The sequence below is a fragment of the Silurus aristotelis genome (assembly GCF_946808225.1).
Source record: "Silurus aristotelis genome assembly, chromosome: 7".
NCBI lineage: Eukaryota > Metazoa > Chordata > Actinopteri > Siluriformes > Siluridae > Silurus > Silurus aristotelis.
Window position 1 is genome coordinate 8,848,422 of NC_139580.1, and position 15,326 is coordinate 8,863,747.

Sequence of the window (15,326 nt, forward strand, 5' to 3'; positions counted from 1 at the left end):
TTAAGGTATTTACCCTGACTTATATTTATACACAAAAATATTGGGCCTCCTCATTCTACATCAGTGCCTGACTTTACGAATACCAATGTGGCTGAATCAGCACAAATCTCCACAAGCACACTCTACAATCTAGTGAAACATCTCTTCAAGAGTTTATTATAATAGCAAATGGGGACTACATGTTAAATTGGATATTCAAAATTCACATACAAACCTCTTGGCAAGGTGTGCACAAATTTGTGTCTATATAGTGTATCCCAAATACAGTATATTTGACTAATATTTGCAACATCACACATTTGCAATGCAGACCATAATTAAGTTTCCCATTTGGTTTAATGGTTTTCCTCGTACTTATCAGTGAAGGTGTCCTTAAGTTTAGAAACATGTGTGATTGAAAGCTGCCTTGCATCAAGCTGCTACTGGCAGACATCCAGTCATGTCAGCACCAGTTGACATTTTAACAATGAATAAGCTCTGCCTCTCAAGAGTGTACATAAATGGGCCAGCTTTTAAAAATGAGCTCTGTGCCACCTGACAGATTCGCAACAGCTCTGTTGTGTCAGAAGGACTCAGGTCAGTTAATAATGTAGCAAGAACATTGTTAATTTAGCATCAAGCATTTGACTATTGTGTGTTCAAAGTAAATAGTAGAAAAGACAAGCAAGCTGAGTTTCTCATTTAGGTCAAACTATATGTCTTCTGATGGACCTCTTATGAGCATTTCTGCCATCACTTTTCTCCACAGGTTCTTGATATTTCTCATCAAGCTTTTCTTTGACAAAGATCAGTCTCACAAAGTTTCTGAAGATAGTGTGACCAAGGCTTTACAGTTTTGAGTGTGAGTAATTTATCCACTCCAAAATGAGTAAGCCTGTTTGTGTGTTCTAAAAAAAAGGGCCTCTGAATTTGCATAATATGTATTTCGAATGTAGTCAGCATGTATGGCCTGCTGTGCGAGAGTCTGCACGACTTCATTAAGGAGTCGTATGGGGACGACGTGTGGAAGCTGGTGAGGGAGAGGGCAGACGTCCGACTTCACTCCTTTGTTACACACCAGGTGAGAGATTGCATCTTTAATCTCCATGTACTTTTCCAATCTAGATTTTATGTTACAGAAGTAGAATGAAAACTAAAAGTTTTTAAAATATATACATTCCGAGAGACCTCTGACAAAAGACAAATTCTGACAAATTAAATTTAGGATATTATTTGGTTGTGCTGTGTCTAACTTTTCAGATATTACAGCTACTGTATATTTAACTGAAACTGAAAAACTTAAATTCTATCAAAATTTTGAATCATTATTTCATATATTTTTATGGGAGAAGCCGAAAGAAAAGAATTTCATATATTTTAAGATATATTCAACTCAGTTCACTGGGATCACTCTTGCCAATTGACTGCCATAGTATTATACCATTATAATATTTCAACATCTAAATCCAAATTTTTTCCGAGCAAAAACTTTCCATTTCTGACGTGGCAAAGTCTACCAAATAAAAGGCTTTGTAGTTTCTCTGCAACATGACGAGGTATTTTTTGGCTTATTAGTTTCAGGAACACTTCAGGATATTTTGTGTTGAAAACAATCAACTATTAGGTGCAGAAGTTATTCAGCCTCACGTCAGGCCACATTACCCCAAACCTTAGAAACCTGTTTATTATTTTCTTGTAACAGCACAAGTGTTTTATTCCTTCTTGATGCTGTATCTTTCTTCTTGTTAATTAACAGACAAAATGTTGCTTGTTAATGGAAATACAGAGTACAGGGTATCCGATATTAAAAAAAAAAAAAAAAAAGCTATTTATATATATATATATATATATATATATATATATATATATATATATATATATATATATATATATACATACAGTGAGTAAATTAGTATTTGAACACCATGCTATTTTGCAAGTTCTCCCACTTAGAAATCATGTAGGGGTCTGAAATTGTCATCGTAGGTGCATGTCCACTGTGAGAGACATAATCTAAAAAAGAAAAATCCAGAAATCACAATATATGATTTTTAAACTATTTATTTGTATGATACAGCTGCAAATAAGTATTTGAACATCTGTCTATCAGCTAGAATACTGACCCTCAAAGACCTGTTAGTCTGCCTTTAAAATGTCCACCTCCACTACATTTATTATCCTAAATTAGATGCACCTGTTTGAGGTCGTTAGCTGCATAAAGACACCTGTCCACCCCATACAATCAGTAAGAATCCAACTACTAACATGGCCAAGACCAAAGAGCTGTCCAAAGACACTAGAGACAAAATTGTACACCTCCACAAGGCTGGAAAGGGCTACGGGGAAATTGCCAAGCAGCTTGGTGAAAAAGGTCCACTGTTGGAGCAATCATTAGAAAATGGAAGAAGCTAAACATGACTGTCAATCCCCCTCGGACTGGGGCTCCATGCAAGATCTCACCTCGTGGGGTCTCAATGATCCTAAGAAGGTGAGAAATCAGCCCAGAACTACACGGGGGGAGCTGGTCAATGACCTAAAAAGAGCTGGGACCACCGTTTCCAAGGTTACTGTTGGTAATACACTAAGACGTCATGGTGTGAAATCATGCATGGCACGGAAGGTTCCCCTGCTTAAACCAGCACATGTCCAGGCACGTCTTAAGCTTGCCAATGACCATTTGGATGATCCAGAGGAGTCATGGGAGAAAGTCATGTGTTCAGATGAGAAAAAAATAGAACTTTTGGGTCATAATTCCACTAAACGTGTTTGGAGGAAGAAGAATGATGAGTACCATCCCAAGAACACCATCCCTACTGTGAAGCATGGGGGTGGTAGCATCATGCTTTGGGGGTGTTTTTATGCACATGGGACAGGGCGACTGCACTGTATTAAGGAGAGGATCACTGGGGCCATGTATTGCGAGATTTTGGGGAACAACCTCCTTTCCTCAGTTAGAGCATTGAAGATGGGTCGAGGCTGGGTCTTCCAACATGACAATGACCTCCAGACCTAAACCCAATAGAGAATCTTTGGAGGGAGCTCAAACTCCGTGTTTCTCAGTGACAGGCCAGAAACCTGACTGATCTAGAGAAGATCTGTGTGGAGGAGTGGGCCAAAATCCCTCCTGCAGTCTGTGCAAACCTGGTGAAAATCTACAGGAAACGTTTGACCTCTGTAATTGCAAACAAAGGCTACTGTACCTAATATTAACATTGACTTTCTCAGATGTTCAAATACTTATTTGCAGCTGTATCATACAAATAAATAGTTAAAAAATCATACATTGTGATTTCTGGATTTTTTTTTTTAGATTATGTCTCTCACAGTGGACATGCACCTACGATGACAATTTCAGACCCCTCCATGATTTCTAAGTGGGAGAACTTGCAAAATAGCAGGGTGTTCAAATACTTATTTTCCTCACTGTGTATAAGAATATACGTTTGTGTAGGTCTACAGTGAAAGTGTAATCCCACGCATAGCCAAAGCAGCAAGTGGTGTCACAGGCACTCCCTATAATGAACTGATGAACTCCTGGGGCGTTTACTTCCTGGGTTTTGTCGGGAAGTACGGTTACGATCGCATTCTCAAGGTAAGAGTTAGTAATTCATTGGCATTCATTGGCTTCACTTTGTGTATGTAATATAGAATGTAAATGTATGATATGTGTGCTCCCATGTTCCCAACACTTGAACTACATGCAAATGTGTGTGTGTGTGTGTGTGTGTGTGTGTGTCTGTGTGTGTATTACAGGTGTTGGGCCGTCATGTGCGTGACTTTGTAAATGGCCTGGATAACCTGCACGAGTATCTACGCTTCAGTTACCCTAAAGTGCAGCCACCCACCTTTTTCTGCCAGGAGGAGTCTGCTACTGGAGTCACACTGCACTACAGGTAGGAGAGACACCTTCACCAGGACACTTCAACGGTTAAATGCAAAATGAGAAATCAGTACTGACCTGAGTATGGTTTATTTACAGCTTGTGTAAGTTGTAAGAGTCATGTTTGGTGTTTGTCTGCAGGAGCAAGCGAAAAGGCTACCTGCACTATGCTATGGGTCAGCTGAGGCAGATGGGGAAACAGTTCTACGACACAGACATTCATGTTGAAGTTCTGTCTGAGCAGCTGGTGGGAGATTATTCTCACGTCACTATGAGGTATAATATCTAACACATTCATTGCACAGTGCAAACCTTCCCTCGGTTTGAGGTTGGGTTTGTTAAAACACTTCTCAAGTGTGAGGATGGAGTGATATTTGCGTAAAGAATAGCCTTAAGGAATTCTTCTTCCCATGTGTGACTTGGTTTGAAGGTTGAACTTTGATAACTCAGCTTATCGCTACATCCAGAAAGAGGATGAAGAGGAGCAGGAGATTCTACCCATCACTAGTGACTTTTTTTTCGAGGTCTTTCCTTTCAACATTGTGTTCAGACAGGTACAGTATCTCTCTTCTCTTCTCTTCTCTTCTCTTCTCTTCTCTTCTCTTCTCTTCTCTTCTCTTCTCTTTTTTTCAATGTTTTTTTCTATTCTAATCTAGTCTCATTTTGCCTTTATGTCCAAACTTTGTTTTATTTTCCTTTTAATGCATCATTTTTCATTGTTGTTCTTCTTCTTTTCATCTTCTTTTCCTGTGTCTTTATTTTACATTTTTCCGCACCTCTTTTTTACTTTGCATTCTTGCCGCTATTTATTTTTCTTCTTATTGCTTTCCTTGTCTCATTATATAATTTAATGCTGGTTGTCCTCAATAGGACATGGTGGTGCACAATGTTGGCTCTGGCTTGGCCACTGTCTTTCCTGATCTGGATGGGAAGAAAATTAACGATGCCTTCCTCCTGGCACGCCCTCTAGTGGAGTTTACCTGGAACATGGTGTGTAAATCTTTCTCAGAATAGTGGTGATGATTAGCCATTCATTTTGTCTGCCCTAACCTTCTCTAACCTATAAGGGAAACACTGAGCTGAAACAAAATAACTAAATTTTGTTCACTATATTTGAAAATATGAATGGAAATCAGTCTAGGTCTTTTGTTCCAGATCATTTCTCACCCTAACAACCTGTTTGAAATCATGTCTAAAGAGCCTGTGAAGAGAGAACGAAACCTTCATAATAGAGTCCAGAGTAAGGAAGGTCCTATTTAAAAACTGCACATGTTTCATCAAAGCCTTATAGCGGAGATTTAATAAAAGCACAGGATCAGTGCTGAATTGGTCGTATTGTCTGTTCATCACAGACTCTGATTATGAGAATGCTAATCGCACTGCTGATGTAGATGTGGAACTCATGGCCTTCCAGTCTATCATTGGAGATGACTACAAAGGTCAGACATCCCTCTTCAACTTTTCCTTTCTCAAGCACACACATCTTATTTCAACAGTCAGAAAAGAAAACTGTGCAGACTGTTTTCTGCCATTTATAACAAAATATTTGGTATATTTCTCAAAATCATTTGTTCTTATTAAATTGAAAAAAAAAAAAAAAAAAAAAAAAAAAATATATATATATATATATATATATATATATATATATATATATATATATATATATATATATATATATATATATATAAATTTTTTATAAAAAAAATTATTGTAAATTATTTGGATTGTAGTAAAATGATTATAATGCAGGTTTATTATTGAACCACAGTTTCATTATAGTAATGTTTGAAATTGGCAAAAACTAAAAAAAAATTATTGTGGCACCTTTGAGTACTGACAAGTTCTGATAGCACTTATTATGGGTTTGATGATTTGTGTGAGCGTATTTGTGTGTGTGTGCTTGGTTAGATGGAAACAGTGCCAATGCCATGGAGAGCTGGGGCGATGGAAGCCGCTGCCTCAAACTGAAAGGCCAGATGAGATACATGCCTGAGTGGGAATCCATCATCTTCCTGGGAACACCTGTGTTAGACATGCACACACACCACACACACGCACACACACATATATATAAATACACATATGTATACAAACAGAAGAAAATAAATCAATACATTTAACACCAAAATAAATCAATAAATGGAAAAAAAAAAAAAACATGCTATTTAGTATATATATATATATATATACAGGGGGAGTGGTGGCTCCAGCGGTTAAGGCGCTGGGTTGCAGATCGGAAGGTCTGGGGTTCAAGCCCCGGTATCGCCAAGCTGCCACTCTTGGGCCCTTGAGCAAGGCCCTTAACCCTCTATGCTCCGGGGGTCCCTTACGAGGGAAATATCAAGGTCCGTGACGTCGGAGTGACGTGGGGCCGCCTTCCCGTGGGCTCACCACCTGCAGGAGGGACCGTAAGGGACGGTGCTGTGAGGATTGGGCAGCAGTCGAAGGCGGGGGCCTGCTTAGACTGCTGCCCCCGCGACCCGAATTACGGATAAGCGGAAGAAAATGAATGAATGAATATATATATATATATATATATATATATATATATATATATATATATATATATATATATATATATATATATACTAAATAGCATGGTTATATATATATATATATATATATATATATATATATATATATATATATACTAAATAGCATGGTTATATATATATATATATATATATATATATATATATATATATATACTAAATAGCATGGTTATATATATATATATATATATATATATATATATATATTATATTTATTTATAAAAATCATTTTTTTCCAGGCAAAATTGCAAAGATATATGATACACGCAAGGAATTTAACCTTAATGTCATTTGATGGGTTTTCTAATGACACATACTGTATATCCACAGTATATACTTGGTATATATTGTGACTGAATAGCAAATGAAGCATGATTTCTTTTATTGGTCATCTCAGTCATCTAATTCGATTTATTCATTATCTATGATGAGATTTTATGTAAGGACATATTTGTGTTTGTGCATATGTGTGACTTTTTTCTGTAGAATGGAGAGCCTGAGCGCAATGTTTAAAACTGGGCTGTACATTAATGATTTGAGCATGCACGACTCCAGCAGGGACCTGGTGCTGGCAGGAACCCAGCAATCTGAGGAGCTCAAGCGAGCTCTCATACAGGTACTTGATGTGGTCATGAGTGTGTGTACTTGTGGGCTAAGGAACAACCATGTTATTTAGTTTTCTAATATCTTAGTATTTATTAGATGTCTTTCTCAATATGCACCCTTATCAAACTTATTGTTTTACTAAATCGGTGTATGATATGAGGAATTAGAATTAAAACAAGGTTTTGCATGCATATGCTTCAGTGGATTGATTTATTTTTAATATGCCAGTGTTTTTTTTTTTTTATAGTCATAGTGATAGCATTCTGTTCATCCTTGCTCCCTCTTTTTTTCCCAGGAGCAGAAGAAGTCAAGCAAGCTGGAGGAGAGCATGAAGATGTTGGATTATGAGATGAAGAAGACAGATGACCTGCTGTACAGGATGATTCCCAAACCTGTGGCTAAGAGGCTGCGTAAGGGGGAACCTGCAGTGAACACGTGTGAGGTTAGAAGCCTTTTCACCAAAACATCTCTGTATTGTCTCATAATCAATTCTTTTTTTCACCAGCATTTGGGCTAACGAACACCTATACAGTATATAGTCTTTAGTGGTGGTTGGAACCACCAGTAAGATAGACCCAAGTGGGAGTGAGTACAATATAAAACACAGGAGAATAAAACTATGATATATTTTACAGATTATATCCCTATGTGGCCATAGATGTTTTGTTCCATCATACCCATATTGTATGTACTTGTTGAACAGCTAACTCCAGATTTAGCCCCCTTTGATCTTATAGTACCCTCTACTCTTCTGGGAATGCTTCCCACTAGATTTTGGAGTGTTGCTGTGGAGAATTCCAATTCTAGCTAACAAGTGGATTATTGAGACCAGGCACTAATGTTTTTGAGGACAGCTCGGGTTCAGCTATGTGCAGAAATGTTGACTTTTTCAAACTTTTGTCTGAAATTTTTTTGTCATTAATATTTGTGCTACCTTTGGATATGTAATGTTCCATAAAACCTTGATCCAAATTTATCTGTGTTGTGTGTAAATGTGTCCCAGGTGTTCCCAGACGTGACCATCCTGTTTAGTGATGTTGTGGGCTTCACACGTATCTGCAGCCACATCACTCCCATGCAGGTGGTGTCCATGCTCAACACTATGTACACCCTGTTTGACACACTCAGCGAGAAGCACAGAGTCTTCAAGGTGGGAATTTGAGGTCGCATTCATGTATCAATATGCATATGTGGTTATGGGGGGTTATTTCAGTTTAGTGATAACCACATGATCTTTTTGATGTGTACAGTATGTATGTTCCAGGTTGAAACTATTGGAGATGCCTACATGGTTGTAGCAGGAGCTCCAGAGAAGACCAAGTACCATGCCCATAACATCTGTGATATGGCCTTGGACATGGTGCGTTCCATTGACCACCTCAAAGACCCGTCTAATGGAAACAACATTCAGATCCGAGTGGGTGTGTTCTCTCCTGAACCTTATTTTTGTGATTTTATCATGTCTACTTGAAGCATATTCATAAGGAACTGGAGCCAGAGTTACATATTGCCAGCTAGTAAGCTAGTTAAATGCTTAATGCTAGTCAATGCAGAGTAAGGGAATATGCAGGAAGTTTGCAACCTTGACAAAACAACTGCTGCTTGATTAGGCTGCTTTGTTTTGACAATGTATCCCCATATATTAATATGCCTACTTTCAAGGCAATACAAGAGGACAATACAAACAGACAGTGAGAGTCTGGCAGAGACAGTACTAAGCTTCAAGCTTAAGTTCAGACACTATATTCTAACCCCTGTAACCTTCACTATCCAAAGTATGTGACCTTTGGCCTTCAGCACATGAACTCTGCATCTTTCAGGCATCCACTCTGGAATGGTTGTTGCTGGCGTCGTTGGGCACAAAATGCCTCGCTACGGTCTTCATGGTGATACGGTCCACACGGCGTCTGCCATGGAAAGCAATGGAAAGGTACACAGACAAGTTTAGGGGTGTAAACTCTTGAACTTTTTGTTGCAGCGAGCAATTGATTGATTTAATTTGTTGGATTATTGTGTGTCTGTGTTTCTTATAGGAGATGCACATCCAGCTCAGCAGCGCCACCTATGAGCACCTAAAGGGCAGTCACTTTATCTTTGAAAGACGTGGAACAATAACAATTAAGGTGAAAAGGTGCAACTAGAAATGCACATCTGAATACTAACAAATAGCATAAATACATATTACATTGCATAATTTATTTAGTGTTTTAATATGATCCACTGGCCAATAGGGCCAGTTAATTTAAGGACTAAATATATATGGAAAAATTCTAAGTGCAAAGAATTAAAATTTGAAATATAAATGGATTATAATTAACGTGGTAGGGGAAAAAGTGTGAAAAGCTTTTCAGTCTGTACAGCAGCACTGAATGCTACAATGCAATAATTAACGGTTTGTAAGTAGAATTTAGTAAGACATCAGGTACTTTAACACATAATGTAACAAAGTAGTGTTACTTGCTACCAGACATCAGATAATGCAAGTATATGTGACTTATCTAAGTAAGAAACACACACAAAAAACTTACCAAAAGAACTTGAATATACAACATGGAAGAACTGGTACATCAGTTATGTATTTTATTACATATTTACTGTACCTATTTAACATACATACTGTACTATTCATTAAAGAGTGACTTGCAGATTTAGGTCTCATTATAATGTATTGCATATATATAATATATATTTGTTAGACAGTCTTGCGTCCTTTTGTTTTCTCTCAATGGGCATCTTGTTTTGTCTGTTGTCGGTTTGTATCTTATATATTTTTTCCAAACCTGCACCTTTTCACTGTGCACTATTTGTTGGGTCTTGGATATTTTACAGGCATGATTAGTAGTATAATGGACAATATTGAATATACTTATAAAATCCCACAATGCACTGCAATGGATTAAAGTATAAATTGATCCCAAGGAGATTTTAATTAAAGGTTAGTATTGGGCGTCTTTTGCTCTGAAACTGGCAGTGTATTATACTCCACATAATCCATCATATTTAGATTCTTATTTCATTCCAGGCTGTAATGGTATTTCACTTAAGACCAACAGAGCAATCCAATTGACTGTTTCATAACACTAAGTCCACTCTGTGGAGGATGTATGGACAGGCAGACCAAATTAATTTCCACTTATGTTCCTCTCCTCCAGGGTTGTGTGCAGAATGCTTCTTATTGCCCTGTATGATTAAACTTTTCTAATTCTCTGTTGCTGAAACAAGCCCCATGTCTTCAAAAACATTACAGTGAGCAGAGCGAGTCTGCAGGCACCTCTAGCACATGGCATTTAATAAAACCAGAAAGCACTATCTGTTTAAATGCTTTAAAGATCCTAATTATGTGGCAGGGTAATGTGGAGATCGAGACGTATTGGCTGAAAGGGAAGCGGGATAAAGACGGGAATGCACAGGCTGCCTGCCCTCAGTTTGAGGCTCAAACCATCAGCAAGGCTGCAATCTCTGCTGCTGAACCTCCTATTGATGAAGAGGAACAGGTATAACCATATATACATACAGTGTATCATATACTAAATATATAAGCATATTGTAATATTAATAATTAACACATTTAATATATATTGCTATGTGAGCAATATGTGAATTGCATCATTAAAAATATCACTGTATAATTGACTTATTTATTTCTGTTTGTGTTTTAACTTAATTTTTTTTATAACTTATCCTTAATATCTTTAAATGTTAAATTTTAATTATTTATTTATTGGAAAGACCCATCTTAACCCTTTACAACCTTCATAATCCATGGTAAAATATCCTGTCTTTAAAAAGTCCCATGAATAGACAGAGATTTTGTGGTAGGTGATTTTGTGTGTTTTGATTTACTATTTCTATTTCATTTTCTATCTAGTCTGCCATTTTACATAATGACCATCAACTGTTTCTGCAGGTGTTCCCATCAGTAACAGGTGAGGATGAAGACGATGTGAAGTCCATCCGCTCCCAACGTATTAAAATGGAAACATCTGGCAACTCTCTGGAGGAGTCTATGGAAGAGGGCAGAGCAGAAGAGCTGTCTGTCAGCAAGGTTGCACTTAGTTCTTGGTTTCACAAATATTTAAGGGGTACCTTAAATTATTTGTTAACAGCAAATCATACACATAGAAAATTTAACTTTATATTGTTTTTTAATCATTGAAGATAGAAACACTGTCGTCCTGGTAGCCCAGTAATCTCAAATGACCTTGATATATACACGATATGGACATCTTCGGATGTGCTAGCATTACATTTTTTCTCAACTTTCCTGAAATAGTGTACCCAAACCTGTTCCAGCATGACAATGCTTCTGTGCACAACGCCAGCTAAATAAATATATGGCTTATATGATATGAAGTGGAAGATATTGAATGCTATAGAGCTCAGACCACAACCCTATTGGACGCTTTTGGAATGACTTTGAACACTGACTGAATGCCAGGCCTCCTCACCTGCCATCACTACCTGACTTTACTAATGCACTGTAACCAACTGTGGCATGGAAAAACTCCCCAAGATGGCATTAGGAAGAAACCTTGAGAGGAACCAGACTCAAAAGAGAACCCATCCTCATCTGGGTTGCACCGAATTTTCATTTATTGCAGCTATACAATGTTGCAGGGTGCAGTGATGGTGATCAGAAGCAAACTGTAGTCCTGAGTCAGTGTAGAAGACTGTTGACATTATCTACAGTCCAAATCCATCCTCAGCGCTCCCGTTCTTGCTTCAAAATTTCATAGAACCACCCAAAGCGTTGATGAGAAACCGTCCCCAGCTGCAAAAAATGGCCTCCAATCGAAGAGGACACTATCCAGAGGCAGGCCTGGAAGAAGTGGGAAGATCATCGGAGGGAAGAGGGGCAGGAACTGTGGTCACTGGAACCTCAGGACCATGTTTAACGAGAGAGAGAGAGAGAGAGAGAGAGAGAGAGAGAGAGAGAGAGAGAGAGAGAGAGAGAGAGAGAGAGAGAGAGAGAGAGAGAGAGAGAGAGAGAAAAGAGGGGTGACCGGAAGAGAAGGATATGGATTATTATGTGTCCTTATTGATATATGATAGTTAAGGACTCCGGCAAGACTCGCTATGGCAGCATAACTAAAAGGAAGAGCCAGAAGGTAACACGGACATGAGGTATCTCTGGGATAAGAGACGACCCACCACACCACCGTCAACAAACCCGAGTGCACGTGTGAGGGGACGACAGCATACAAAAATCCCAGTTCACCAAACACTCTATATCAATGATCCCTCCAGATCTGCTCCTTTACCTAAGAAAAATCTACTTTACCTCAGAGAGTGTGGAGAACTCACCATTTACATCAACAAACTGATAGCGATCAGTCAAATAAGACCTGAGCCAGGAGAAAGCTATTCCCTTTATTCCAACAACGTTCTCAAGTCTAACAAGCAGGATAGTGTGATCAATGGTGTCACAAGCTGCACTAAGGTCGAGCAAAACAAGTAAATAGACATAGTGTAGTTTATATGTATATTCACTCTTTTTAAAGAAGAAATATTAAAAATAATCCTTACTTAATTTAAGTTTTAAATATGAAAATAAAATGTTAGTGTAAAAATGATTGAAAACATTACTTTTGAATTTTCTTAATAATTCAAGCTATGCAAGTATTCACTTGAGAAAATGGCTATAAAATGAATCCCCAAGGACAGACATCTATTACTCAAAAGTAGATATTTATCTGTTTTTCTTTCTATCTGCTCATTTATTCTTCACATCGTGAACATGCCTTGCAGGATGGTGGTCTCCAAGACCCTCACATCGAGATGGAATCGCCAGAATTTGATGGCCGGGACTCTATCATGCAGTCTCCAGAAGGCTCCTGTGACTCTCGCTGCTCTGAGAAAAGCACCATGTGTTCCATATCCTGAACACTGAACATCACTGTTAGACTCATTCTATCACTAATATTACAGTAAATTAAAATTACAGTTTTGCACTTCGTACAGATTAACAGGAGTGGTGTTCCAGTAGAACCCTGTATTCTCTAGTTGGTGATTTGTAATATACAGTACAATTTATACACATTACTATAACACACACACTGATTGTCTTAATATTACGATATACATATATATATATATATATATATATATATATATATATATATATATATATATATATATATATATATATATATATATATATGAATATTACTGATTAAGATTAAAATCTACATATTTAAAAGCTTATCTGCAATATGACATGTTGTGTACAGAAATGTCTGATCAGAAATGAGTAGGACATTCACATTATACAGTTACAAATATAGCAGTATTTTGTACAACATTAAATAAACACTTGAACAACATTTAAAAATATGTAAAAACGCTACTAATTTAACAACATTCATCAAATGTTACATGATAATTAACTTAAAATACTGGAAGGGTCAAGATATGTTCATGAAGGCTGCTCAAAGTTCAAGTTCAATGCTGATGCAGCCTTCAATTGCATATTAACCTTTTAAAAGATGAGTGATGGTGATCCATGGTCCAGAGAGAGGAAGTAGTGATGAGTTCAAAAGTGTGTGGCTCATTTCAGACAGTATTTCCAAGAGAAACACTGGAGGAAGTGCGTCTGAAGGTGGCATCCTCTCTGTCTACACTGTTTCTTGTGTCTTTATTGCGGTCCTGAGGTAAGGTCTGCAGTGTACAGTGAAAACAGAAGGCGTAGAAAAAGGCCACCAGCAGCAGGAAGCAGACCATGCAGAAGATGATGGTAATGATGATGATGTGAATGTTTATGTGATCATTGCTGGAGGGGAGTTTGGGGAAAGAGGCAGGGGTTATAGTGGTATTTTCAGTTTTGTAGAATGAAATGATATTAGAGCCTGCATGAACTCCACTCCGTTTGGGGCCAGTAGTAGCAGACATCTCATTCAGCTGTCCTGAGCGTAGATGGGGCTGTGGAAATGCCAGATGTTTACATGCCTTTAATAGCTGCATAAAGATAATGTGTATAGCTTTATCTCCTTTAAAGCAAATTCACCAGATTAAAGCATAGACATGTATCAGATGTGTGCATTTGAGTTGCTCTAACTGTGTGTATGTGTGTGCGTCTATGTGAGAGAGAGAGAGAGAGAGAGAGAGAGAGAGAGAGAGAGAGAGAGAGAGAGAACATTTTGTGCTGATTTCACAATCACATTTTGGTCTAAAAGATTTCTGATGCCCCAGGCACATTTGGATCAGAGACGAGCTGAAGTCACAAGTACATTCTGATCAAAGGGTTACTAATGTCACATCGGCATTTCTAAACAGAAGGTCCCAGATGTGTCAGTGATGTGACAATCAGATTTTTATCAAGGGGGCACTGATGTCACAGCAACATTTTGAACCAAAGGTCAGTGATGTCACAATCAGGTTTTCATCAGTCACTAATGTCATAGTTACATTTTGAACAATGTGTCAATGTCTGTCTGTCTGTCTGTCTGTCTGTCTGTCTGTCTGTCTGTCTGTCTGTCTGTCTGTCTGTCTGTCTGTCTAATAATGGATAAAATCATATGAATAAAATAACTCTATAAACTCAGAAGCATTTTGGTAACTTTTTACAATAATTTAAATAAGAAGCTACATCATGTAATACTTCAGCATTCAATCAATCTTTTAAAAAACATAACAGTGATTAATCGCTCAATATTTACTGTATGTAAAAGAAAAAGGTACTCACCTCTGTGTGCTACCTGTCACAACACAGTGTGGTGCTCAGCAGCTGTCCTTGTGTGTCAGTGTGTGAGGAGAAGAAGACCAGAGAGGAGGGCACGGTGTTAGAGATAAAGAGGCTGTCTCTCTGCGAACGTTGTGTTGCCATAGTAATATTCGATGAGAGGCTTACAGTCTAAGGGTTTTAGAAGGTGTGTGTGTGTCTGTGTGTTTGTAACAGAGCTCAGTGATTAATATCACCTGGTTATAAACAGAAAAAACAGACAGATTCTCTGAAACTAAAGTCTACACTGTCATGCTAAGATGTTCTTATTTTTGAATTTTTCTGCTGCTGTTTGCTGCAATTTGTTGGAAGGAAAAAAACAACATGAAAAAATAAATAAAATAAACTGTGCAATGTGGCTGCACAATAAGGACAAATGTTAAATTAAAGAGGGTTCTCTATGTGAGAATCCACATATCTCTTGGTCTATTATGAAATGTCAAGTTTATTTCTGTGACAATACAATAGTTATAAGAAAAATGACCACCCCACTAATCCCTATAATTCGAAATGTGTATGAAATATTGCACCTCATACATCAAAAAAGTCAGTGAATGGTAGCATGTTAATTTTTTAAAAAGGACCATGTTTC

At 37.7% G+C, this 15,326-nt stretch overlaps 1 protein-coding gene across 3 annotated transcripts; it reads left to right on the forward strand.

Moving 5' to 3' along the window:
* The first annotated feature begins 532 nt into the window (after positions 1-532).
* Positions 533-12,934, forward strand: LOC310729223 (soluble guanylate cyclase 88E-like). Of its 3 annotated transcripts, XM_083547272.1 has the most exons (20): positions 533-576; positions 749-841; positions 936-1,060; positions 3,431-3,571; positions 3,733-3,872; positions 4,001-4,135; positions 4,290-4,413; positions 4,730-4,849; positions 5,015-5,099; positions 5,212-5,298; positions 5,768-5,885; positions 6,898-7,027; positions 7,313-7,459; positions 8,021-8,167; positions 8,282-8,438; positions 8,838-8,947; positions 9,051-9,140; positions 10,365-10,511; positions 10,925-11,062; positions 12,766-12,934. In XM_083547272.1, the coding sequence occupies exons 3-20, from the start codon at positions 941-943 to the stop codon at positions 12,898-12,900; spliced, it is 2,271 nt and encodes a 756-aa protein (XP_083403398.1). In that variant the 5' UTR covers positions 533-576; positions 749-841; positions 936-940; the 3' UTR covers positions 12,901-12,934. The 3 variants fall into 3 exon arrangements, with proteins under 3 accessions (XP_083403398.1, XP_083403399.1, XP_083403400.1); XM_083547273.1 differs by having other exon boundaries at positions 749-1,060; XM_083547274.1 differs by lacking the exons at positions 533-576; positions 749-841 and having other exon boundaries at positions 939-1,060; positions 3,462-3,571.
* Positions 12,935-15,326: the final 2,392 nt, after the last annotated feature.

Excerpts from the sequence above, each read along its gene's own strand:
- LOC310729223 (XM_083547273.1), top strand. The coding sequence starts at position 941 with ATGTATGGCCTGCTGTGCGAGAGTCTGCACGACTTCATTAAGGAGTCG. Across the intron at positions 3,873-4,000 it reads GGAGTCACACTGCACTACAG|GAGCAAGCGAAAAGGCTACC; the intron begins GTAGGAGAGACA and ends GTTTGTCTGCAG. Across the intron at positions 5,100-5,211 it reads CCTTCATAATAGAGTCCAGA|ACTCTGATTATGAGAATGCT; the intron begins GTAAGGAAGGTC and ends TGTTCATCACAG.